The sequence below is a fragment of the Prionailurus bengalensis genome, chromosome A1 (assembly GCF_016509475.1).
Source record: "Prionailurus bengalensis isolate Pbe53 chromosome A1, Fcat_Pben_1.1_paternal_pri, whole genome shotgun sequence".
In the NCBI taxonomy this organism is placed as follows: domain Eukaryota; kingdom Metazoa; phylum Chordata; class Mammalia; order Carnivora; family Felidae; genus Prionailurus; species Prionailurus bengalensis.
The window spans coordinates 26,904,698-26,932,201 of NC_057343.1; the positions used below are offsets into that span (position 1 = coordinate 26,904,698).

Consider the following 27,504-nt stretch of genomic DNA (forward strand, 5'->3'; position numbering starts at 1 on the left):
AGCTTTATAGTGGAAAAAAGGAAATCTTCAGGTATACCCTGATTAGAGGCAATTGGCATGGGGAAGCCGTAAGTGGGCTAACTAGAACCAAGGCATCCTATGCGATTGGTTAAGTGTGCATATTTGGCTTTCTCTGATTGATCCCAAGATAGAAGTGGTGACAGAAATTAGGGAAGCTGTCAGTTATTCAGCAAACCAGCAAACACTGGTCATTTGGGGCCAGTTGTTACAGAAGTTTTTGTTTGGCTTCTAGAATTGTTATTAGAGATAGTGGTCTGGCTTCCTACAAGCCTGGCTTATAGACAGCAGGATGGTTTCCTGGTCTGGTTACTGTAGGAAACAGGTTGGTTTCCTGAGTTGGTTGCTGCCAATTGTAGGTCAGAATTCTGTATTTGTATATGGTCTGCCCACTGTTTGCATAGCCCGTCTCTCACCTGTCATTGGATTTAGGGCTAATCCTAAATCCAGGATGATCTCATTTCAAGATCCTTAACTACAACTGCAAACACCATTTTTCCAAATTAGCACATTCACAGATTCTGGAGTTTGGGACATGGACATATAGGTGTGGGGGCACTATTCAACCTACAAGCTCCTCTTGGTTTAGAAATCATGCTTACTTGTACACAGAGTAAAAAAAAAAAAAAAACAAACACCTTGCTTCTTACTGTCCTGAATGAAACACGTAGGCAGGTTGTGACTGGATTTCATCATACACCTATCATTTCTATTTGAAACAGTTGCCTAGCTATCCCTTAAAGCTTGGATTCAAGCTGCGGATCAATCTTTGTATGTTTACACTTTAAAACAAGACATCTTGGTAGTCCATTACTAGCGGAACATTCAGAGAAATCTCACCTTTTGTAGAAAGCTAGAAGCAGGGTGGTTAATGTATTAATGTTGCCTGTATTGTCTTTGATAGGAAGTTAAGGAACACTGCAAATCCTGGTTTTTTTCTTTCTGTTTTCAGCATCCTGAAACCTTAATCACATTGCCTAGTCAAAGAAGAGAGTAATGACTACTCTTAGCAGATCCCAACACACTAGTATATAATAGGTATGAATACATTTTTAATGATCCAATTAATTAGTTCCTTTGGATGATGTTATAACTTCTCTTAAAAACATGTGATTGAAAAGACTTACACTCTTTTTTACCTGAAAAGTGTGTATTCTTACTTATTTGTGCAGTGGGTGACATTTTCCCCACTATTATCTTTATTTGTTAGAATTGAACCACCCAGATCTGAGTTCATCATGTTTATGACAAATAAAGACCATAATTTAAAATTTGCTCGATTCCAGGGAACTCTTTGACCTCATCTTTCCCCAGGCTAATTTTCTTTAGCTTTCCCAGCTAAATATCAGCTTTAGATATTAAACTCCCCCACCCACTTAGAAAGCAAAAATAGTTTCACACGAAAATTATGTTTCTGGTAATATTTTCTGTTTTCTGAAAAGTCGCTATTTTAAAAGGGTAGGATGAAATTATAAGCTACTTTAACTGCCTAGCTGTCACATGACAGCTTTTCCCATTCAGAATGAAAACCGGTGCTTATGTGACATGGTTGCACATACACAATTACCTCCTCGTAGTGCTTCTAAGCCAAAAGCTCTCAAAAGCCCAGAGGAGTTTGACAGTCTTGCTTTATTTTGCTCATTACCTTGGAGGAGGTACCAGATGATGAGTTTCCAAAAGCTGGAACCATGGCCTTTTAAAAATATCCCAAGGGTCAAATAGAGGGGCTTGCCTCTTCAATGCAAAAGAGATAATGCACAAATAAATTATGCTTATCACAGTGCTTTCATACATGTTAAGTGCCTAATAAATGTGAATTTGAATCCTAATTGTTTCAAATTCCATCCTTCCTACTTGTTGGATGTGTGACCTTTGGCTAATTTCTTAATTTCTCCAAGTCTTAGTTTACTCATCTATAAAATGTAGGTAAAAATAATATCTAGCTTATAGGATTGTTCTAAGGGAAAATACAGATAATTCATGTAAAAGCACTTAGAACAATGTCAGTTACTTGTAAGTACTCAATGTTGATTATAGTTAATATGGAAAAATGATAGTTTAGTGTAGTATTTTTATTAACTTATTTTCTGTAAAGCTAACTTTTTAGTTGAAAGTATATTTTCTAAATGAGTGTGTTTTATATGTAGTTTGAACATTTACTATCAAATACTGTAGTTTTTTTTTTAAATCAGAGTCACTTAATTTGTCTTTATATTCCTCAAAATACCTTATATATTATATGTACCCACATATATGGTTTGAATGAAAGAGTAATTGAGGAGCACTTGGGTGGCTCAGTCGGTTGAGCCTCTGACTTTGGCTCAGGTCATGATCTCACGGTTCGTGAGTTCGAACCCCGCGTCGGGCTCCGTGCTGACAGCTCAGAGCTTGGAGCCTGCTTCGGATTCTGTGTTACTCTCTCTCTCTCTGCCCCTCCCCTGCTCACACTCTGTCTTCTCTGTCTCTCAAAAATAAATAAATGTTAAAAAAAAAAAAGAAAGTAATTGATACTGTCTAGTCTCTAAACTCTCGTTTTCATTGATTTAAATGATTGTAATGAATTATCAGTAGATGGCAGTAGTTTGTTTTCTTTTTATCTTTTGTCCATTCTGCAATAGAGATCCAGAAAAAACTACAACTTTCCCAATTTTAAAGCATATATCCTTTCACAAATAGTTGGTTTAAATAAATGTCACCCAAGAGTTTTTCAATTTATGTTGCTTTAGAAATAGAGATCAAGAAGTACCAGTTATGTTATTTTTTATTATTATAAATCTAATGTTTTCCATTTTTTAAGATTTCTCCAACAAATTTTCAGGGAATACAAAAATGAGTAAGACACTGTATGTGTCTTCCTGGAGCTTATAGTCTAGTGGGGAAATATGTATAAAATGATGGAAATAATAAGAATAAAAATTTAGGGGCGCCTGGGTGGCTCAGTTGGTTAAGCATCTGACTTCGGCTCAGGTCATGATCTCACAGTCCGTGAGTTCCAGCCCTGCGTTGGGCTCTGTGCTGACAGCTCGGAGCCTGGAGCCTGCTTCAGATTCTGTGTCTCCCTCTCTCTGACCCTCCCCTGTTCATGCTGTCTCTCTCTCTCTGTCTCAAAAATAAATAAACATTAAAAATTTTTTTTTGAATAAAAAAAGAATAAAAATTGTTAAGTAGCAGGAATTTGCTAAATGTTGTCATGCATTATTGAGTCCTCACAATAATTCTAATGAAACAGGTATTACTATTGTTTCTGTTTTATAGATAAAGAATCTGAGGCCCAGGTTAGGCCTAATAAACTAGTAAGTGGTACAATCTGAATTCAAAGCTGGCTGTGTCTTACTTTATAACCTAAACTGTCATCACAGTATAACAGATATAGAAAAATTGCACCAGAAAGAGGGAAGGATTATATCTCCCCAAAAAGATCAAAAAAGACTTCTTAAAGGAGATGCCATCTATGATGAAGTTGAAAGATTGGTTGTGATGTTGACATGGCGGGAACAGTATTTTAGGAGATTCTATCAGTAGAACAGGGTAAATTGGAATGAAGATAGACCACAGACACCTAGAAAGTGCCAGGCACTGTTTCAGGTCTCTACCTTTGTGGACCTTATATTAGTAAAGGGAGATAGGAAGAAACAAATGTATATAAAATGTCAGTAGTGACAAATGCTATTAAGAAAAATGAGGCAGGGGTGCCTGGGTGGCGCAGTCGGTTAAGCGTCTGACTTCAACCAGGTCACGATCTCGCGGTCGGTGAGTTCGAGCCCCGCGTCAGGCTCTGGGCTGATGGCTCAGAGCCTGGAGCCTGTTTCCGATTCTGTGTCTCCCCCTCTCTCTCTGCCCCTCCCCCATTCATGCTCTGTCTCTCTCTGTCCCAAAAAAATAAATAAACGTTGAAAAAAAAATTTTTTTTAAAAAAAAAAAGAAAAATGAGGCAGGGTCAGAAAATGGAGAATGAAGAAGGGGAGGTCATGTTTTAAAGAAGGTTATCAGGGAAGGCTTCTCTACTAAGATAGTATTTGGAAGTGCTAAGTAGTGAGTGAATCCTAATATAATTTAAAGTGGGAACCAACAGGTTTTGCTAAAAGAATTGCATGCAGCATGTAAAAGAAAAGTCAAGATTCTAGCTTGTCCTTCGGGTAGATAATTGAGACAGAAGTCCTGGGCCACATATTTGGAGAGTATCTTAAGGGATTTCCCAAAGGGCCTATGAAACATACACAGTGAACTCTTATTTGTGATTACCTTGAAGAAGTCTTGTTGAATTGCTGAGTGTTCTCTTTTTTATTTTATTTTATTTAATTTATTTATTTATTTATTTATTTATTTATTTATTTATTGGAGAGGGAGCTGCCATTTATTTAGCTTTGCTCCCTCCTGTTCTATACTTTTTTAGAGAACTCCTTACTAATGTGTCCAGGGTTTTGGGCCTAAACAGGAAAAACTTCATTTATTGAGATGGAGACTGTGAAGGAGCAGGTTTAGTGGTGGTGGTAGAGTGAACAGAGAAATACATAGTTCAGTTTGGACTATATTAAATTGAAATGCCTATAAAAATCCAAGTGAAGATATCAGGTAGGCAATTTTGGTATGAGTCTGGAGGTCAAGAAGGATGTTCAGATTAGAGATATGAATAGGATAAAACCTGTAAGTGGGTTTTAAGGCTATGCAACCAGGTGACATCAGTTGAAGAGTGAGTATGGAGAAGATGCCTGAGCACTTAGCATTGGGACACTGACATAGATGGGAAAGCTGAAGAGGAACTAGCAAAGGAAACCCTAGACAAAGTCCATAATAATTACTCACTATATATGTCAGATACTATGCTAAGCATGCTACCTATATTACGTTTATTATTATGACAGCACTGTGAGGCTTTATAGATGAGGACCCTGATGGTCAAAGAAGTTAAGAAATTGTCCCAAGGTCATAACAGCTAAAAAGCAGGAGAACCAAGATTCAAATACAGTTCAGTTTTCCTCCAAAGCTTTTTCACTTAACCATTGTGTTTTAATTTTAGGAACTAATGATGAAATATCCTTGCCATCCCTTTGAGGTTTTTGACAATTAATTTGCTTTCAGGATCACCAGGATATATGACAGGAAAAAAAAAAAAACAACAAAGAAAAGTGAGAAATTATCAATATTGATTATTTTATAGGCACAAAAAAAGGTGAATCAAAAAGGGGGAAGAGACACAGAAGAATGTCAGGCAACAAAGAAATGAAGAGTCAAGGAGTTCCCGAAGAAGGTAATGAAGCAATCTTAAGAAATAAATAAAAGATAGGCAACAACAAAAAAGTAGTATGATAGGATAATTGTGTTAAAATTTATAGCCAAATAGAACAGAAGGGAACTGTTAAATTTCTCGAAGAAGGAACTTATATGTTGTTTAGAAAAGGCATAACAACCTGGAAATACAGGCCTATAATGAAAATTCATCAACTATAATCGCTATATAGTTGTTACGGTAGCACTGTATGTATATGTATAAATGGTCTGGATAAAATAGATAGGACAATCAAAATATTTCTACCGTTCCGTACAGGAACAGGTATAACATTACAGTACGTGATTCTGAATTGTGTATTATTATGGCATTTGATTTTGGTTTTGTTTATGGTCACAAAGGGAATATTATCAACCCTAAATCTAATTTATTGATGAGAAACATCACATTTTTCATAACTTTGAGTAAAGAAACACTAATTTTCTTTGATGGTTACACTTAAATTTGTATTATGTACTTTATTCTTTTGTCTAGCTCTGGCTAACCGAGGCACATCTTCATTAACTGCTGCTGTAGAGCAAGTTGCAAAACAACAACAATCACAAACATCAGAGATAGAAAAAAATAAAAAAGTTCTATTCCATTTGCAGGTAACCTATTTCATATAGTTTTTAAATGAGCCTTTACTGTCTTCAAAACTATGTTAAATTATTAATAGAGAAGTTATTGAGGATACTTAATTTGGGGAGGCAATTTCTAAACTTCTTTTTTTCATGTTTACTCCTTCTTAATTATTCTTTTATCCCTAAATGAAGTGTATACAAGTATTCCAGTGTCATGGAACATTTTGCACACCCAATATACAAGGATTCAGCAATGTCATTGCAACTATAGTATGTACATATAAAACCCATCTATCACACAGAATTATTTTAAATTCACTGCTATTTGATAGTTTTTTCTAAAATGTTAAATTGAAGAAAAGTTAAGTTTTTAAGCTAGTGGTTTTTTAAAATTTTTTTGTTTTTGTTTATTTTTGAGAGAGAGAGAGAGAGAGAGAGAGAGAGAGAAGAGAGAGAGAGAGCAAGCAACCAGGGGAGAGGCAGAGAAAGAGGGAGACACAGAATCTGAAGCAGGCTGCAGGCTCTGAGCTGTCAGCACAGAGCCTGACATGGGGCTCGAACTCACAAGCCGTGAGATCGTGACCTGAGCCAAAGTCAGATGCTTAACCGACTGAGCCAACCAGGAGCCCCTAAGCTAGTATTTTTAAAGCCATGGCTTGTGAGTTATAGTTGTCAGTGAACATTTCAAGTTGATAAGAAACATTTTTGTGTTCCTTATATTTCATAATATATTCATAATTCCACTGCAAGGAATCTGGAAGCCATACTTGTTTTTTGTTTTGTTGTTATTGTTGTTGTTGTTTGGCATGCAGCACATTTAGATGAACTATACTCTGTTAATATAGCTAAAGAAGCAAAAATGGAAACCGTATCTTTACTATCTGCTTTGTAAAGGTTATTATTAAATACATATGGAAATGAAAAGAATAGGCTCTAGAGCCCAGCTGCCTAGTTTGAAAGACAAAGTTTGCTACCTTTAGCTCCATGGTTTAATTTCTTTGTGCTTCCATTTTCCTATTTGTAAAATGGAGATAATCATATGACCTACTTAGAAGTTTCATGAGGATTAAATGAATTAATATTTGTAAATACATGTAAAGTATCCTGCTGGGGCCCTGGTGGACAGTATAGAGCTGGATTTTGATATTGGCTTTAGGTATTAGTTCATAATTCATATGATGATGATAATTTTACTCTCACGGTAATATGGATCTCCTACAAATATCTGCGTTGCATTAGTCACTTTTAGAAAAGAATATATTTTTTGCAATAGAATATAATACAAAAATAATAATGTCTTAGCAGTTTATAAAGAAATTATCCGTAAAACTTCTCAATCTTCAATAAGTTGTACAGATGTTATTTCACTTATATTCAGGGCTTACTTTCTATTAAGCATTTTGCCAAGCATTGTCCTCACTCTTAAGTTGCTCATCATCTATTTATGAGGGAGACAAATAAATACATAATTATATGCAGGGTAGTAATGTCAACAGTAGAGGCAGATTTAACACTGAAAAAGGAGTGATCACAAAGTGATTTTTCAGTTGAATTTAAAAGAAGACAGCTGAAGGGACGTCTGGGTGGCTATGTCACTTGAGCATCTGACTCTTGGATTTTTGGCTCGGGTCATGATCCCAAGGTTGTGGTATCGAGCCCCTTGTCAGTGCTGAGCATGAAACCTGTTTGGGATTCTCTCCCTCTTTCCCTCTGACCCTCTCCCCTGTTTGCGCTCTCTCTCTCTCTCTCTCTCTCAAATAAAATTAAAACAATTTTTAAGTCTTAAAAAAAAAGAAGATAGTTGGAATTCACTTGAATAATTGGGTATCTGGGACAGGTTTAAGGGTTAGGTGCTAAGGAGGATGGTATTCCAGACATCCAGACAAGATCCTAAGAAAATCCACAGGTGCATGTAGCATTGATACACTGATACATTCGTAGACCTACAGTTGACCCTTGAATAACAGAGTGTTAGGGGCGCCCACCCCTAACATATATAACTTTTGACTCCTCAAAAACTTAACTATTAATAGCCTATTGTTGACGAGAAGACTTAACCAATAACATAAACAATCTATTAACACATGCTTTGTAAGTTATACGTATTAATTACTGTGTTCTTACAATAAAGTAAGCTAGAGAAAAAATGTCATTAAGAAAATCACAAGAAAGAGAAAATACGTTTCCAGTACTGTACTGTGTGTGTGTGTATGTGTGTATGTGTGTGTGTGTGTGTGTGTGTGTAAATCTTCCTATAGTGGACAGTACTGTGTGTGTATCTTCCTATAAGTGGACCCATGCAGTGCAAATCTGTGTGGTTCAAGGGTCAACTGTACATGTAGTTTGGTGGCAGTATAGCATAGGGTGAGTTTTGAGACATGGTGGGAGATATATACTGTGATCAGAAACCTGGATGTAGTCTAAAGGTGATGGGAAGGTTTTGATGGGTTTGCAAATGATTACCTTTATATTTTAGAAAGAGAATTATAGATGCATAAAAAACACTTTTCATAATCCAACATCCATTCATGATAAAAACTCTCAGCAAATTAGGAGTAGAACTTCCTTAATCTAAAAAGGGCATATATATCCATTTATGAATCTTACAGCCAACTTCATACCTAATGGCAAAAGACTGTTTCTCCCTTAAGATCAGGAACAAGGCAAGGATGTATGCTCTTACCACTTCTTTTCTTTCTGTCATACTGCTGGTTCAAGCAAGTGCAATCATGAAAGGAAAATAAATAAAAGGCATCCATATTGGAAAGGAGGAAGTAAACCACTTTTATCTTTAGAAAATCCTAAGGAATCTTTAAAAAAAAAAGATTAGGACTAATAAGTGAGTTTATGAAGGTTGCAGGGTACAAGATTAGTATATAAATATCAATTGTATTTATGTATATGAAAGAAACAACCAGAAATTAAAATTTAAATAGCAATATCATTTACAGTAGCATTATCATTTACTTATAGGTAAATGTGACAAAAGGTTTGTGTTATGGACTGAATGTGTCCCCCTCACCCAAATTCATATGTTGTAGCCCTAACCCCCAATGTGATTGTATCTGGAGATATGGGGGGTTTAGGAGGTAATTAGGCCTAGATGAAGTCATCCTCATGACATGAGTAGTGCCATTATAAGAAGAAACACCAGAGAGCTTGCTCTCTCTCTTTTTCTGGTGTGAGGATACAGTGAGAGGGTGGGTGTCTGCAAGCCAAGAAGAGAGCTCTCACCAGAACCCAACCATGCTGACACACTTTCAGCCTTTAGAACACACTTTCAGACTAAGACAATTTGTCTTAAGACTGATAGGCTGAAAACACTGATGAGAGAAAATAAAGACCTAAATAAATAGAGAGATATACCATTTTCAAGAGTCAGAAGAGTCAGTATTGTTAACATGTAAGTTCTTTCAATTTTATCTATAGTTTAAAAGCAATTCTAATCAAAATCCCAGCAGGCTTTTTTTTTTTTTTTTTTGGAGAGATTGCTGATTCTAAAACTCATATGAAAATGGAAAGGACCTAGAATAGCCAAAACAATTTTGAAAAAGAAAAACAATGTAGAAGTTCATATGTTACCTGACTTAAAGATTTATTATAGAGCAATCAGGACAGTATGATAAGGAATAAAGATAGACCTACAGATCCAATGAACAGAACAGAGTATGCAGTAATAGCCCCACACATATCGATTGATTTCAAAGGTGCTATTATGGATTGAATGTTTGTGTTTCCTCTAGTGTGATGAAATTTTGAGGTAAGGCCTTTGGAAAGTAAGATTTGGGTGACTTTATGAGGGTGGTGCCACTATAATAGAGTTACTGTCCTTATAAGAAGAGGAAGAAAAGGGGCACCTGGGTGGCTCAGTTGGTTAAGCATCTGACCTCAGGTCATCATCTCCCAGTTCATGAGTTTGAACCCGTGTCAGGCTCTATACTGACAGCTCAGAGTCTGGAGCCTGCTTCGGATTCTGTGTGTGTTTCTCTCTCTCTCTCTGTTCCTCCCCTACCAGAACTTTCTCTCTCTCTCAAAAATAAATAAGCCTTAAAAAAAAAAGGTTAACAAAAAAAGAGGAGGAAGAGAAACCAGAACTCTGTTTTCCACATGAGGACACAGGAAGAAGGCAACCGTCGGCAAACCAGAAACGAGGTCATCACCAGGAACTGAATCTGCTGGCACCTTGATTTCTCAGAATTGTAGAAATAAATGCTTGTTATTTAAGCCACCTAATCTATGGTATTTTTTTATAACAGCCAAGCTGGCTAAGGCAGGTGCAAAGACCATCCTTTAGAGAAAGAATAATCTTTCAACAATGGTAAAGGACAGCCACATGCAAAAAAAGTGAACTTCAATTTTCACCTCATACCACATGGAAAAATTAACTCAAAATGGATTAGCAGCCTAAATGTAAGAATTAAAGCTATAAAATGTCTAGAAAAAAACATAGGAGAAAAGTTTAGTGATACTGAGCTTGGTAAAGATGTCTTAAATAGGACACAAAAATTTTAAAATTGGACTTCATCGGGAATATTTTTTAATTTCTACTCAAGAGACACTTTTAAAAATGAATATGGTATATTTGTTGGGGCCCTATGGACATTTGGATTGTCATACATAGACTGGGAAAATTATTTGAAAACACATATGACAATGTGCTTATATTTACAGTATATAAACAAATCCTACAACTCAGGAAGGCAAACAACCGAATTAAAACCTGGACAAAATATTTGAATAGTCATTTTATTAAAGAAGATATTACAAAAGACAAGCAAATGAAAAGATAATATCAATATCATTCATCATTAAGGAAATGCAAATTATAATCATCATGAGATACTACTCTATACCACTGGAATGACTAAATTTAAAAAGACTGACCATACCAAGTATTGTAAAGAAGATGCAAGATATGGAAGAATTGGAACTCTCAGATCCTGTTATTCGGAATGTAAATACAACCACTTAGGAAAGAGTTCAGTTTCTTAAAAGGTTAAAATATATTTACTGTATAACTCAGCCATTCAGCTTCTAGATATTTGTTTACCCAAGAGAAATGAAAGTGTAAAACTGGAAAACTGCGTACAACGAAAATACCCATCAGAACAAAGTGTGGTATACCCATACAATGGAATGCTACTCATCAATAAAAAGGAAGAACTAATGATACGTATAACAATATAGTGGTATCTAAAAGTAATTATGCTGAAAGAAGTAACACTTAAAAAGTATATATTGTGATAATTTATAAAAAAATTCTTGAAAATGCAAACTTATCTTTAGTAAGAGACAGAAAATAAATGGTTGTCTGAGAATGGAGAGATGGGGAGGAAGGATGGATTGCAAAGCAGCAGGAGGAAGCTCGTTGGTAATGGATATGTTTATTATCTTAATTGTGGTGGTCTCAAGAGCATAAAAATAAATCAAAACTCATCAAATTGTGAAGTTTAAATATGTGCAGTTTATGTAAATTCTACCTCAATAAATCTATAAACAAAAAAAGAGAAGAGGGAGAGGGGGAGAAGAAGGGACAGAAGAAGAAAGAGGAGAAGTAAAAGGAGGAGGAGGCATTGGGCATGAAGAAGAAGGGGAGGAGAGGGAGGAGAACAAAAAAATACAGTTCTAGTGAAAGAAATGGATTGAAGGAGGAATTGACTAAAGCCAGGGAGAAACATTAATAACCTATTATATTAGTCCAGGAGAGAGAAGAAATGATTACCAAATCCGTGGAAATATCTTTCCCCATATTGATCAATAGTGTTAATAACCTCATCTAGTTGGCAGTGCATGTGTCCCTGTGCATCATTCATTCAATCATTTAATATTTATTGAGCACCTTCTTTGTACTAGGTACAATTTTAAGACCTGAGAACATAATAGTAAAGAAAATAGACAAGGTTACTGCACCCAGGGGGCTTACTTTCTAGTCAGGGGAGGCAGGCAATAAAGAAATAAAACAAAAAAGGTAATTCCATTAATTGATGTGTTTCAAAGGAAATACAATAATGTATAGAGAGTAATGCAGGGAGAAGGATGGATGGTCAATCTATATTTTAATTCAGAGAAGACTATTTGAAGAATAATAATAAAACTGAATTGTGGAAGACAAAGACCCCAATAGGTAATAACTAAAGGTAGACACATCTAAGGTTGAGATCACAATTACTCTCCAATAGAAAGTCATTAGGCACATTTAATAAACAGAAAGGAAGGTGGAGGAGGGGAGAGTAGAATGTGAGAGGGATGGCACAGTAAATAGTGGCTAGAGGATATATAGCTTTGTAAGCTACATTAAGGAATTTGAATTTTATTAATGCAATAGGAAACCACTGGAAGGTTCTGAGCTGGGAAGTAACATGATATGATTTATGTTTTTGAAAGATTCTTCTGCCTGATATATGGAGCTCAGATGTGTGGCGGGGGGGTGGGGGTGGGGATGGAAATAGGGAGACCAGGCAGGAGTCCGGCCACAATAAAGAAATTGGTCAGAAGTGAATGTGGGATTTTATTTTGGAGGCCCAACCATCAAGTTTTGCTGAATTAGGCTGTGGGGAGTTAGGTAAAGGGAAGAATCAAGAATGAATTGTACGTCTTGAGTATCTAGGTATAAGGTGGTGCAATTTACTGAAATCGGGAAGACTAGGGGAGGAACATATTGGGCGTGTCGATTATTTTCTGAACATGTATAGTTGAGATGTCTATTGGGTATCCAAATAAAAAAATCAAGTGGGTATTTGAAATATCAGAACTGGAGATAAAAATAGAGGTTCCTCAACATATTGTATTTTTCTCTTTCTTGTCTCTGCCAGGAAAACAATAACTTGGTCTGACTTTTTAATGCATTGCCCCTTCCCAAAATTAAAAATTTATTTAAAGAGAATGGCCATACCAGACAAAAAAAAAAAAGGATGGATGATGGTCTGCAGAGTTGTTTTGGAGGGAGGATCTATAAAATTTGATTAACAGATATAGATAATAAGGAGAAGGAAATAATTAGGGATGGCTCCCAAAGTAGTACCATTCGTTAATTAGTTTGGGAATCCAGGGGTATGGTAATTCACATTTTTGGTCCCAATTCTTCATCCTTGTCTGTATTCATACCCTTCCCCATGTATCATTACCACAGGTGGGCATACTGTTACCCTTTGACTGTGAGTTGCATCATATGACTAGCTGGGATGTTAACAGATGTTATGAATAGAAGCTTGAAAAAGCTCTTCCATAATTCCATAAAAAGGATGCTTCCATTCTTTTGCATCTGCTATCATCATGGGAAGGATATGCCTGGTCTGGCCCACTAGAGGGTAAGATATATATGAAGCAAAGCCAAGACATCATGGCCAGCCCAGTCAGCCAAGCCAAACCATCTTACAGCCAGTCAATTCTCAGACATTTGAGCAAATCTAACCAATGTCAGCATCTAGCCAATTCCAGCTGTGAGCAATAAATATGTATTGTTGTATGTGACTGAGGTTTTGTGATCCTGACAATAGATAAGTAATGCAAGGAAGAACATGATCGGAAGGGGAGAAAGATTAGTCTGATTTGGAGACGTGGTGAATTTGAAATGGCCAGTGATACCTGGGTATAGGACTTAACAGCCAGTTATGTTCTGTGAATCATTGGCATATATGTAGCTCTAGATGTAAGTATGGGTAAGATTACCCAAGGAATATACATAGAATGAGAGGAGGAGATGACAATGGTTGCACCCTGAGGAAGACCTATATTTGAAGGAATGACTGAGATTGAGAAGGAATGTTCAGGTATCTGAGGAGAACCAGAGAAGAATGGTGGTGTGAAAACTATGTTTTAAAAAGGAGGTGCTGCTGTTGGTGGGAATGCAAACTGGTGCAACCTCTCTAGAAAACTGTAGAGGTTCCTCAAAAAGTTAAAAATAGAACTACCCTATGAGCCAGCAATAACACTACTGGGAATTTACCCAAGGGATCCAGGAGGGCTGATGCATAGGGGTACACGTATCCCAATGTTTATAGCAGCATTTTCAACAATAGCCAAATTATGGAAAGAGCTTAAATGTCCATCAAGTGACAAATGGATAAAGAAGATGTGGTTTATATGCACAATGGAATACTACTTGGCAATGAGAAAGAATGAAATCTTGCCATTTGCAGCAACATAGATGGAACTGGAGGGTATTAGGCTAAGTGAAATAAGTCAGAGAAAGACAGATACCATGTGTTTTCACTCATATGTGGATCTTGAGAAACTTAACAGAAGATCATGGGGGAAGGGAAGGGGAAAAAAAATTACAGAGAGGGAGTGAGGCAAACCATAAGAGACTCTTGGATAATGAGAACAAACAGGGTTGATGGGGGGTGGAGGAGAGGGGAAAGTGGGTGATGGGCATTGAGGAGGGCACTTGTTAGGATGAGTACTGTGTGTTGTACGGAAACCAATATGACAATAAATTATATTAAAAATAATAATTAAAAAAATAAAAAGGAGGTGCTTGTGGTGCATCTGGGTGGCTCAGTCGGTTGAGCATCCGACTCCAACTCAGGTCATGATCTAGGAGTTCCTGAGTTCAAGCCCTACATCAGGCTCGCTGCTGTCAGCTTAGAGCCTGCTTTGGATCCTCTATCCTCTCTCTCTGCTCCTCCCCCACTTATGCTCTTTCAAAAATAAATAAAACATTAAAAAAAAGGAGGTGCTGCTGAGAAATGCCAAGTGCCCCAGAGAGATAAGGCAGATATCTTTATACTTACTTATAAATGAATAAAGTGAGGTTTAGGTTTAGATAGGGCAATTAAGTTTGCTATAGATGATCATACCAACTAGTAAGTGGCAGTAAGGGCCTTAGAATATAGATCTTTTGATTTTTAACCTAGGGCTTTATAATTTTCATCATATTATCTTTCTTCAGTGCATACTTCTGATTCCATAAATATATTATTTAAATGATTGTAAAGTACATTTTAATATGAAATGTTAACACAAACAGTAAATTTTAATATTTTGAATTAGATGAACATTAAAAAGTAAGAAATATATAATTCTGGGCTCACTTCAAGATTATAAGATAATTTGTTACTTATTGAATGGTTCTTTTTGTATAACAGTTTTTCAATATCTGATAAATATGTATTTTTATGTTGTGATTTTACAACATGTATTATGGATCAAAACAATAGTATCCTCTTTTTCGAGTATCATAAATTAATAATAATAATATTGAAATATTTTACAGGATGAACTCCATGAGCTTGAAAAACAAATAGCATCTGTCTCTGCAGAAACTAAAGAAACAGAAAGGCAAATTTATCAGCAAGATGCTGCCATCGAGAATACCAAACTACAGTGTGGGAACCTGGAAACTCAAATCAAATCCTTACATACAGAAAATGTAAAGCTTAAATTTGACATAGAAGGAGCTCAAGAAGACTTTGAGGAAAACATGATAAGATATAATGAATATTATGCAAAAATAAAAGAGCATAAAGATAGTTTGTGGGAGGCTGGAAGCAAAAGGTCATTCATGACTACACTCCATGAAAAACGAGATCTTGTTAGAAAACTAAAAACAATGAAAGAGGAACTTATGCAAAATCTCAAAAATCCAGAAGGAAACCACATAAAACAAGCACAGGTTTGAAATAACACTTACCAGAAGTTTTTCTATTACTCCTTTTTTCAAGCACACTTATTAAGTGATAAATTTATCATTAACTTAATAAAACACCCATAGCTGCTTTAACTAGATTTAGAAACTATTTTTACAACTTCTAAAAACTTAAATACATGAGTTATATAACAACTATGCCAAATGAACAAATGCATAAAGGAATTGTTCTCAAATCCCCTGTGGATTAATAAAAAAATTCAAACAGAATTGCAGTGAACAATTAATCCATTTTTTTGCAGAAGCTGGTGACTCACAAAAACGTTGAAGCCCTAGCTTAAGCTAATGGATCCAACCAATTCAAATCAATTTAGTACGCGTAATGCTGTTATACAAACAGCATCAATTAATAATTGCACCTTAAGCATTTTCTATTTTTTAGAGTATTGTTTGAAGATGGGGAGATATAAATTTAAAATATCCATCATTTATTGCTAGAGAATTTAAAAGTATCCTTTATACTGTTGCTGGGCAATTGCCACTATGACTACCACTTATTTTTTATGTCTTATCTACATTTACTTTTAATTTTATGTCTTTAAATCAAAGGTTTATTTGTTTGAATAACAGTTCTTTATTCTTTGTACCTATGGAAGTAATGTTCTAATCCTGTTTACCAAAATTAAATACGATGTCTAGTTTTTTTAAATTATAGAAACATTGAAAATGTTGGACTTATATTGATCATTCATTGTTTGACTTGTATATTTTAAATTTTATAAATATGCAGGAAGACATTATAAAGCTGAAGGCTAAAATTATAGCTGTAAAAGAATCTATCATTGAAAAAACTTTCTTTCTTGAGGAAGAAGAAAAGACACATGAAAAATTAAGAAAAGAAATAGAGGTAAGTCTTAATTATCTGGATTTCAATGTTTTATGGTATCATTTCTTAACATATACTATATTTATAATTTCCATAGTTTATTTTCAATTCCGAAAACAGCTAGAGAACAAAAAAGAACTATAAAAAACAATAAAGTTCAAATCATTACCAGAAATAACTCTCTCATTCAGATACTTAAATATGTGAAATGTATTCAAAAAGGCAAACACTCATTCCTATTAAAATATGGCCTGGGAGGGTGCCTGTGTGGCTCAGTTGGTGAAGCATCCCACTCTTGACTTTGGCTCAGGTCATGATCTCACATCTGGGTTTCACTGAAGGCACAGAGCCTGGGTTCTCTCCCCCTCTCTCTGCCCCTCCCCCACTTGTGTGTGTGCATGCACATGCTCTAAATAAATAAATAAATTAATTAATTAATTAATACTTAAAAAAATTTTTTAATGTGGCTGGAAATTATTCCAGGTCTCATTCCATCAACAACTTGGTACTCAATTAATAGCTAGAAAGTAGAGGCTATCGAGTTACTAGATAGACATCAGAAACTCCTTAAAATAGAGTAAAAGGCAATGGAAGTCATTAGTATCCTAATCCTTTCTGACTTCACGCTTTCAATTATTAAGAATCAAATAAAAAAACTGATATGCAAAATTGAAAATGAAATTAAATTGGGGGTACCACTAGTAGACTTCTATGACCATTATTGTTTAAATAAATGGAGAACAAAAATAGAAAAGAATATGTTGTTGAGGAAATAAAAAATTATTTATTATTTGAAATTATTATGTGAAATTATTATTTGAAATAATATGTGAAATATTATGTGAAACAAATGATTTTCACCCTTAAGACATTAATTTGAAAACTAAAAAGATATGTTTGCTTGTGGCTAATTTAACACAATAAAAAAGTATCTGAGGAATTTGAAGATAAAAATCCTCACCTTTACAAAACATTTTTCTAAGAAATACCATTACTTTATCATATATTTAGTAGTAACCTAAATAAATGATTACTTTTTTACCTTCTGGATCAAGATTTATTATAAAACTGGAAACAGTAAGACACTATCAGCGGCATCAAAATAGAAGTACAATGATTAATGAAATAGAAAAAAGACTCCGGATATAATCCATCATAAATGGTACAAACAAAATAAGTTAGCCATATGGGAAAATAAAGCAAATTTGGAAATAAAATTATATTTCTATCTTATAACACATACAACTACATCCAGGAAGATTCAAGACAATATATGAGACAAACTTAACCATTTGTGTCAGAGAACTATTTCTTTTAAAAGACACACACACACACACACACACACACACACACACACACAACTGCATGATTAAATATTGCTTTTGACAATATCATAAATTTCTGGATTATTAAAATGTACCATTACAATAAAGAAGATAAGACTCATAGAGAGCAGGTATTTGTAATTTATACAAGTGACTAAGAGATAAAAGATGTCAAACAAGCCAGTAGAACACTGGGTAAAATATGAGAAGTCTTATTTTTTGAAACATGAATATCCAAAAACACTGGTAAAATTGACAAACCTAATTAATAATAATGGATTGATAATTAAAACCACAATGGGGTCCCATATTTAGTCCCTTAGATTATCAATATTACAGTTGGGAAGATATGGAGCACCTGAATTTTATTATTTTTAAATACAATTTATTCTCAAATTGGCTTACATACAACACCCAGTGCTCATCCCAACAAGTGCCTTCCTTAATGCCCATCACCCATTTTCCCCTCTCCCCCACCCTCCCATCCACCCTCACTTTGTTCTCTGTATTTAAGAGTCTCTTATGGTTTGTCTCCCTCCTTCTCTGCTTGTAACTAATTTTCCCCCTCCCTTCCTTCATGGATGTCTCTTAAGTTTCTCAAGATCCACAGATGAGTGAAAACATGATCTGTCCTTCTCTGACTTATTTCACTCAGCATAATACCTTCTAGTTCCATCCACATTGCTGCAAATGGTGAGAATTCATTCTCATTGCCAAGTAGTATTCTATTGTGTGTGTGTGTGTGTGTGTGTGTGTACATTTTAATATAATTTATCGTCAAATTGATTTCCATACAACACCCAGTGCTCATCCCAGCATGTACCCTCCTCCATGCCCATCACCTACTTTCCCCTCTCCCCCACCCCCCATCAACCCTCAGTTTGTTCTCAGTCTTTAAGAGTCTCTTATGGTTTGCCTCACTCCCTCTCTGTAACTTTTTCTCTTTCCCCTTCCCTTCCCCCATGATCTTCTGTTAATTTCTCAAGATCCACATATGAATGAAAACATATGATATCTGTCTTTCTCTGACTTATTTCACTTAGCATAATACCCTCCAGTTCCATCTATGTTGCTGCAAATGGCAAGATTTCATTCTTTCTCATTGCCAAGTAGTATTCCATTGTATATATAAACCATCTTCTTTATCCATTTGTCACTTGATGGACATTTAGGCTCTTTCCATAATTTTGTTATTGTTGAAAATACTGCTATAAACATTGGGGTACATATGCCCCTATGCATCAGCACTCCTGTGTCCCTTGGATTAATTCCTAATAGTGCTATTGCTGGGTGGTAGGGTAGGTCTATTTTTAACTTTTTGAGGAACCTCCACACTGTTTTCCAGAGTGGCTGTACCAGTTTGCATTTCCACCAACAGTGCAAGAGGGTTCCCATTTCTCCACATCTTTGCCAACATCTGTTGTTTCCTGATTTGTTAATTTTAGCCACTCTGGCAGGTGTGAGGTGGTATCTCAGTGTGGCTTTGATTTGTATTTCCCTGATAATGCGTGACATTAAGCATCTTTTCATGTGCTTGTTGGCCATCTGGGTGTCTTCTTTGGAAAAGTGTCTATTCATGTCTTCGGCCCATTTCTTCACTGGATTATTTGCTTTTTGAGTGTGGAGTTTGATAAGTTCTTTATAGATTTTGCATACTAGCCCTTTATCTGGTATGTCATCTGCAAACATCTTTTCCCATTCCGTTGGTTGCGTTTTCGTCTTGTTGATTGTTTCCTTTGCTGTGCAGAAGCTTTTTATCTTGATGAGGTCCCAATAGTTCATTTTTGCTTTTATTTCCCTTCCCTTCAGAGATGTGTCAATTAAGAAGTTGCTATGGCTGAGGTCAAAGAGATTGTTGCCTGTTTTCTCCTGGACGGTTTTGATGGTTTCCTGCCTCACATTTAGGTCTTTCATCCAGTTTGAGTCTATTTTTGTGTATGGTGTAAGAAAGTTGTCCAGTTTCATTCTTCTGCATGTTGCTGTCCAGTTCTCTCAGCACTATTTGCTAAAGAGACTGTCTTTTTTCCATTGGATCCTCTTCCCTGCTTTGTCAAAGATTAGTTGGCCATACATGTGTGGGTCCAATTCTGGGTTCTGTATTCTATTCCATTGGTCTATGTGTCTGTTTTTGTGCCAATACCATATACTGTCTTGATGATTACAGCTTTGTAGTAGAGGCTGAAGTCCGGGATTGTGATGCCTACCGCTTTGGTTTTCTTTTTCAACATTACTTTGGCTATTTGGGGTCTTTTGTGGTTCCATACACATTTTAGGATGCTTATTCTAGCTCTGTGCACTCTGATTGGGATTGCATTGAATGGGTAGATTGCTTTGGGTAGTACTGACATCTTAACAATGTTTATTCTTCCAATCCAAGAGCATGGGATGTTTTCCCATTTCTTTGTGTCTTCTTCAGTCCTTCATAAGCTTTCTATAGTTTTCAGCATACAGACCTTTTACATCTTTGGTTAGGTTTATTCCTGTGTATTTTATGGTTCTTGGTGAAATTGTAAATGAGATCAGTTTCTTTATTTCTTTCTGTTGCTTCATTATTGGTGTATACAAATGCAACTGATTTCTGTACATTGATTTTGTATCCTGCGACTTTGCTGAATTCATGTATCATTTCTAGGAGTCTTTTGGTGGAGTCTTTTGGGTTTTCCATGTAGAGTATCATGTCGTTTGTGAAAAGTGAAGGTTTGACTTCTTCTTTACCAGTTTTCATGCTTTTTATTTCATTTTGTTGTCTGATTGCTGATGCTAGGACTTCCAACACTATGTTAAACAACAGTGGTTAGAGTGGACATCCCTGTCGTGTTCCTGATCTCAGGGGAAAAGCTTTCAGTCTTTCCCATTGAGGATAATACTAGCTGTGGGCTTTTCATATATGACTTTTATGATGTTTAAGTATGTTCCTTCTATCCCAACTTTCTTGAGGGTTTTTATTAAGAAAGGATGTTGTATTTTATCAAATGCTTTTTCTGCATCTATTGATAGGATCATGTTTCTTATCTTTTCTTCTGTTAATGTGATGGATCACACTGATTGATTTGTGAATGTTGAACCAGCCCTGCAGCCCAGGAATGAATCCCACTTGATCATGGTGAATAATTCTTTTTATATGCTGTTGAATTCGATTTGCTAGTATCTTGTTGAGAATTTTTGCATCCATGTTCATCAGGGATATTGGCTCGTAGTTCTCCTTTTTTGTGGGGTCTCTGTGTGGTTTAGGAATCAAAGTAATGCTGGCTTCATAGAATGAGTCTGGAAGTTTTCCTTCCATTTCTACTTTTTGGGACAGCTTGAGAATGGTAGGTATTAACTCCGCTTTAAATGTCTGGTAGAATTCCCCAGGCAAGCCATCGGGTCCAGGACTCTTACTTGTTGGGAGAGTTTTGATAACTGATTCAATTTCTTCACTAGTTATGGGTTTGTTAAAATTTTCTATTTCTCCTGGTTTGAGTTTTGGTAGTGTGTGGGTATTAGGAATTTGTCCATTTCTTCCAGGTTGTCCAGTTGTTGGCATGTAATTTTTCCTACTATTCTCTTATAATTGCTTGTATTTCTGAGGGATTGGTTGTGAGAAATCCATCTTAATTCATGATTTTATCTATTTGGATCCTCTTCCTCTCTCTTTTTGAGAAGCCTGGCTAGAAGTTTGTCAATTTTGTTTATTTTTGCAAAATGTCAACTCTTGGTTTCATTGATCTATTCTACTGTTGTTTTTTTTTAATTCTATATTGTTTAGTTATGCTCGGATCTTTATTATTTCTCTTCTTATGCTGGTTTGGGGTTTCTTTGTTATTCTGCTTCTGGTTCCTTTAGGTGTGCTGTTAGATTTTGTATTTGGGATTTTTCTTGTTTCTTGAGATAGGCCTGGATTACAATGTATTTTTCTCCTAGGACTGCCTTGCTTCATCTCAAAGAGTTTGGATTATTGTGTTTTCATTTTCATTTGTTTCTATATATTTCTTGATTTCTTCTTTAATTGACTGGTTGACACATTCATTCCTTAATACGATTTGGAGGTTTTCCAAAGTTTTTCCTGTGGTTGTTTTCAAGTTTCATAGCATTATGATCTGAAAGTGTGCATGGTATGATCTCAATTCTTCTGTATTTATTGTGGGCTGTTTCGTGACCCAGTATGTGATCTATCTTGGAGAATGTTCCATGTGAACTTGAGAAAAATGTATATTCTGCTGCTTTAGGATGAAAAGTTCTAAATATATCTGTCAAGTCCATCTGGTCCAGTTATGATTCAGGGCCCTTGTTTCTTTATCTATTTTCTGTCTAGATGATCTGTCCATTGTTGTAAGTGGAGTATTAAAGTCCCTTGCAATTACTACATTCTTACCAATAAGATTGCTTATGTTTGTGATTGTTTTATATATTTGGGTGCTCCCAAATTCAGTGAATAGACACTCATAATTGTTAGCTTTTCCTGATGGATAGACCCTGTAATTATTATGTAATGCCTTTCTTCATCTCTTGTTAAAGTCTTTAGTTTAAAGTCTAGTTTGTCTGATGTAAGTATGGCTACTCCAGCTTTCTTTTGAATTCCAGTAGCATGATAGATGGTTCTCCATCCCCTCACTTTCAATCTGAAGGTGTCCTCAGGTCTAAAATGGGTCTCTTGTAGACAGCAAAAAGATGGGTCTTGTTTTTTTATCCATTCTGATACCCTATGTCTTTTTATTGGAGCATTTAGTCCATTACATTCAGTGTTATTACTGAAAGATATGGGTTTAGAGTCATTGTGTTATCTGTAAGTTTTATGCTTGTAGTGATGTGTCTGGTCCTTTGTGGTCCTTGCAATCTTTCACTCACAGCGTCTCCCTTAGGATCTCTTGTAGGGCTGATTTAGTGGTGATGAATTCCTTTAGTTTTTGTTTGTTTGGGAAAACCGTTCTCTCTCCTTCTATTCTGAATGACAGGCTTGCTGGATACAGGATTCTTGGCTGAATCTTTTTCCTGTTCATCACATTGAAAATTTCTTGCCACTCCTTTCTGGCCTGCCAACTTTCAGTAGATAGGTCTGCTACTAACCTTAAGTGTCTACCCTTGTATGTTAAGGCCCGTTTATCCCTAGCTGCTTTCAGGATTCTTTCTTTATCTTTGTATTTTGCCAGTTTCACTATGATATGTTGTGCAGAAGATCAAGTTACATCTGAAGGGAGTTCTCTGTGGAGTACCTACATTTTAATATACTGTTGGTATGAGTGTAAATTGGTAAAAAGTATTTTGGAAAGGGTTTTGAAATTACCTAGTAATTTTTAACTCTAATATCCTTTCTTGAGGTAAATTGTTGTAAGAGTAGGTTCACAAATGAAAAGGTTTAGTTTGACTAATTTTGACTAAGATATATATTTACACCTGTTATTACCATCACCTAGATCAGGATAGAACACTTACCCATCATGCTTACGAAGTTCTTCTGTGCTCCTTCCCCCAGACTACCACTATTCCTGTTTTTAAAAACAACTTCATTGAGATATAACTCGCATACCATATAATTAATCCATTGAGAGTGCATAATTCAATGGTTTTTAGTATATTTATCAATAACTTGTAACCATTACCACATTTAATTTTAGAAATTTTCATCACCTCAAAAAGGAAACATCATACCCTGTAGCTGCGACCTCTTCTTTTGTCTATTTTGTTTACCTATATTTTTGCTCTACCATATTCTTCTTTCCTACCTGATGCTCTAAAATTCCTTCTTTTATCATTTCCTGTCTCTTTAGAAAAATAAATTCATTCTTTTAGAATAGGTCTGCTGGTGACAAAGTGTTTTAGTTTTTTTTCATCTGAGAGTGTCTTGGTTTCCCCTTCACTCCTGACGGATATTTTTGATGCATGTAGAATTCTGGGTTGAATATGTTTTCACTCATATGTGGGTCCTGAGAAACTTAACAGAAGACCAGGGGGGAGTTGAAGAGGGGGAAAAGTTACAGAGAGGGAAGGAGGCAAACCATTAGAGACTCTTAAATACTGAGAACAAATTGAGAGTTGATGGGGGGGGGGTGGGGGAGAGGGGAAAGTGGGTGATGGGCATTGAGGAGGGCATTTGTTGGGATGAGCACTGGGTGTTGTATGGAAACCAATTTGACAATAGATTATATTTAATATAAAAAATAAAATAAAATAAAATAAAATAAAATAAAATAAAATAAAATAAAATAATTCTGGATTGAAAGTTCTTTCCTCATTTGAAAAATGCTGTGCCACTTCTTTCTGACCTCCATGATTTCTGATGAAAAATCCTGCCATCCAAATTGTTTTTCTCCCTATAGATGAGGTGTTCTTTTTTAAATTGAAATTTGATTAACATACAGACTTCATAACATCATAACATAACAACATCATTTTGGGTATGCAATATATCAGTTTTATACATTACTCAGTGCTCATCACAATAAATGCATTCTTAATCCCCTTTGCCTACTTTACCCATCCCCCCATCCAATATCCCTTCGGCAACCACCAATTTGTTCTCTGTATATGAACAATACAGAATTTAGCAATATATTTTATATAACATTCTTCTCAAAATAGGGTAGCAGCCATTTGATTTTCAAAAACTGTCTCAAATAGCACATGACTCCTTCACTTTTCTATGTGTGTGCTACATTCCTTACAAAACCCCTTCTAAAGATATATGTCCTCCTGAACTTGCATTCTAGTTGGAGACATAGACATAAACAATATATGTAAGTAAAATATATGGCATGTTAGCTAAGGATAGGATTAAGGACAAAAAAATGGAGCAGAGAAGGGAATATGTAATATATGTGGTATAAGGAGAGAGAAGGCGAAATATTGTATCTTCTAGCCATCAAAAGCTGCACTGAGAATGTCTCTTTCAGCAAAAATCCTAAAAGAAGTGAAGGAGCTAGGCATGCAGATCTGAGTGAGAGCTTTCCAGGAAAAAGTAAATGCAAGTGCAAAGTTCTTAAGATGAGACCATTCTTGGGCTCAGAGGTTAGAAGAGCAGTGTGGCTAGAATGGAGGGAAGGAAGAAAACAGTAGTGGATGAGGTCAGATTTGGCTTATACAGGGCCTTGTTTTCTTTTTGCCACTGTGTTTTGTGACCACCACCTCTCCTTCATTATTGCTTGTTTCTTCCTAGCCAGAAACAGTAACTAAATGAGAGTAGTGGCCCATCCACTTCCTAGAGGCAAAAAGTTACTTTCTGTACAGAACCATTTACATCCTTGGCTGCCTACAGATAATCAAATTTGAACATTAAGACTTATCTCGAAGTCTGAATGTTATCAGTAGAGGCTGAACAAATGGCTGACTTTCAAGAAGGCTCACAATGTGAACTTTGCCTTTACAAAGTCACTTCTTGTCTCTCTCCCTCTCTCTCTCTTTTTTCCCTTTGTTCATTTGTTGTATGCATGGGGGGGGGTTGTTTATTTGTTAATTTCAAGTTTTTATTTAAATTCTAGTTAGTTACCAGAGGGAAAAGGGGTGGGGGGGATGGGTGAAATAGGTGATGGGGATTAAGGAGTGCACCTGTCATGATGAGCACTCCATGATGTATGGAATTGTTCAGTAACTATATTGTACACCTGAAACTAATAGAACATTGTTAACTAGCTGGAATTAAAATAATACAAAATAAGACAAATGAAATATTGGCATGTGAAAAAGAAAAAATAAAGTCACTTCTTGGCCAAACTGCCTTTTAGCCTTGTGAGCTTAGAAACTTAATCTTGTTAGTATCCCAGAGTTGCTTAGACATAGAGAGATGCTAGTAAGTTCACAAGAAACTGATGTATATAACTCAAATATCAGCTTATTAATTTACAATAATAAAATCCTCAAGGAAACCAGATAACTTATGTCAGCCATTGGTGCTTCTCCCTGTAAGGGAACTACATTGGAAGCCAGGAGTTGGTTAGTGAGCATGGAAATCAAGTCAGTCATCTGAGTTTGAATGTTCTTGGACTCTGGCTCTGGGTGCTCAAGAAGCCAATCCCTATAACACAATTATACTTGTCAGATAATCAGTTCCTACCAGCACATGACTCCTTAACTTTCCTATGTGTGTGCTACATTCTTCACAAAACCTCTTCTAATGATATATTCTTTCTTTAGGTGAATTAATACCTTTTGTGACATCTAGCTATGACTGGTGATCTGGAGTCCCACTAAGGGTACCTTGCACATCTCTACTCTGATCCATTGTGTATTAGTTTCATAGCTTACTACTGAAGAATAATTTTAGAAGCATGCTACTATGCAAATGACCAAATTTACTGATTAAACAAAAATTTGTTTTAGTTATTTTATTGCTATGAATATATTCTATGAACAGCAGTATGTGCACATTCAACAACTATTCTCTCCTTATCAATATATTCTATTGTATATACCAGTGGATATAATATATAAATATATTATGTATAGTGGATATGTATGTTTTTAGATAGAAATATAGATATAAATATATATCCTCTTAAGTATATTCAATGTATAAAAAATCTTTTTTTGAATATAGTTTCACATCTAATATGATGTTTCAGTTTATATTAATTTATTTCTAATCCTTTTCAAGTCATTTTTTATTTTGTAAACATATTAGCAGGGTTAGTTCACCAGTTTCAATGAATTATCTGAACTTAAAGAATTAACAAAAATGAAAACTTAGCATGACATAAAGTTTATAGAACTTTATGTGAAGTGTCAGTGGACAAGTTTTCACTTTGCCTTTATGGTAGTAATTTGATGTCTCTGTCCCCATTCCCCTGATGCTGTTGCAGAGCTGTATTTTGATATAATTTATTTTTTTGTAATCATGTATGTTTTATTTTATGCATTAAAAGCATTATTCTGAGGAGTCCATAGTCTTCACCATATTGTCAAAAGGACCCATGGTATAATAACGGTAAAGAAGGTCTGAGCTAAGGGAGGAACTTGGAAACAAAACGAGTGACCTTTGGTGGGGGAAAAGCAGAGGGGAGATTCAGGATGTGTACTCTTGTTTTAACAGGTACAACATAAGAGATATAATGCAATTCTTAAGCGTTTGCATTGTCAAGTGAACAAGCTTCAGTCAAATAGAAGACAATGGCAATCGAACATTCAACAACTGGAAAAAACTGCAGCTGAACTGAGAAAACGCATTGGAATGAAATACTAACGTGGCTAAAGGGAAATGTAGAACATAGACTATGCCAACAAAACAGAAAATTCTTTGGATTCTTAACAACCAGCATCTACTACCAGAGGTCTGTCTTAATAACAGATGTATTTTCTCTCTCTTTTTTTTTTGAATCAGTTACCTGTTTACCTTCAAGCCTACAATTGACAACAGTAGAGAGACAATAGGAATGCTTATGTAAGAATAGTGCAAGATTCTATATAAACATTGTGAGTGTATAAGATAAACTGTACTCATGATTCTTATTTTATAAATGTGTTGTTTGCACTATCATATGAGGTAAAAATTTAGAAGGAAACACTTGAAGTTATAATGATTTATTTTAAATGATTTATTTTAAATGATTTATTTTAAATGATTGTTTCAAACATTTTATTAAAACTTGCTTTTTTACCACTGCCTTCACAGTAGTCCATAAATATTGACATTTATAATAATGTTGTTGTATGTTCAGTGCTCCAGGTACTTTACTCAGTTTTCTATTCTGAAGGTAGCAATCATTTTTTTCTTTGTTATTAGATAACATAATTTTAGAGTGTTGCAACGCATAAAATTTTTTGTTTACTTTTCTGTCTGTAAATTTGTTAGTAATATTCTGTGATGAAATTGATGTTATAGCATCGTGCAAGGCAAATATGAGCTCTTAAAAAAAGAATATTAACCAGTA

At 35.4% G+C, this 27,504-nt stretch overlaps 2 protein-coding genes across 2 annotated transcripts in view; both read left to right on the forward strand.

The window, feature by feature from the left end:
- The window catches only part of LOC122477620 (translation initiation factor IF-2-like), a 10,301-nt gene extending 5,074 nt beyond the window's left edge, over positions 1 to 5,227 (forward strand). The window contains exon 3 of the mRNA XM_043570877.1: positions 5,177 to 5,227. Within this exon, the coding sequence (XP_043426812.1) occupies positions 5,177 to 5,192 (16 nt within the window). The 3' untranslated portion in view covers positions 5,193 to 5,227. The remainder of the gene's footprint in view (positions 1 to 5,176) is intronic.
- CCDC122 (coiled-coil domain containing 122) lies at positions 5,186 to 27,504 on the forward strand. The gene is made up of 5 exons (XM_043579360.1): positions 5,186 to 5,266; positions 5,780 to 5,895; positions 15,083 to 15,481; positions 16,245 to 16,361; positions 26,667 to 27,504. Exons 1-5 carry the CDS (start codon positions 5,221 to 5,223, stop codon positions 26,814 to 26,816), a joined length of 828 nt encoding a protein of 275 aa, XP_043435295.1. The 5' UTR covers positions 5,186 to 5,220; the 3' UTR covers positions 26,817 to 27,504.

Excerpts from the sequence above, each read along its gene's own strand:
- CCDC122 (XM_043579360.1), top strand. The coding sequence starts at position 5,221 with ATGTCAGGCAACAAAGAAATGAAGAGTCAAGGAGTTCCCGAAGAAG. Across the intron at positions 5,267-5,779 it reads TCAAGGAGTTCCCGAAGAAG|CTCTGGCTAACCGAGGCACA; the intron begins GTAATGAAGCAA and ends TCTTTTGTCTAG. Across the intron at positions 5,896-15,082 it reads AAGTTCTATTCCATTTGCAG|GATGAACTCCATGAGCTTGA; the intron begins GTAACCTATTTC and ends AATATTTTACAG.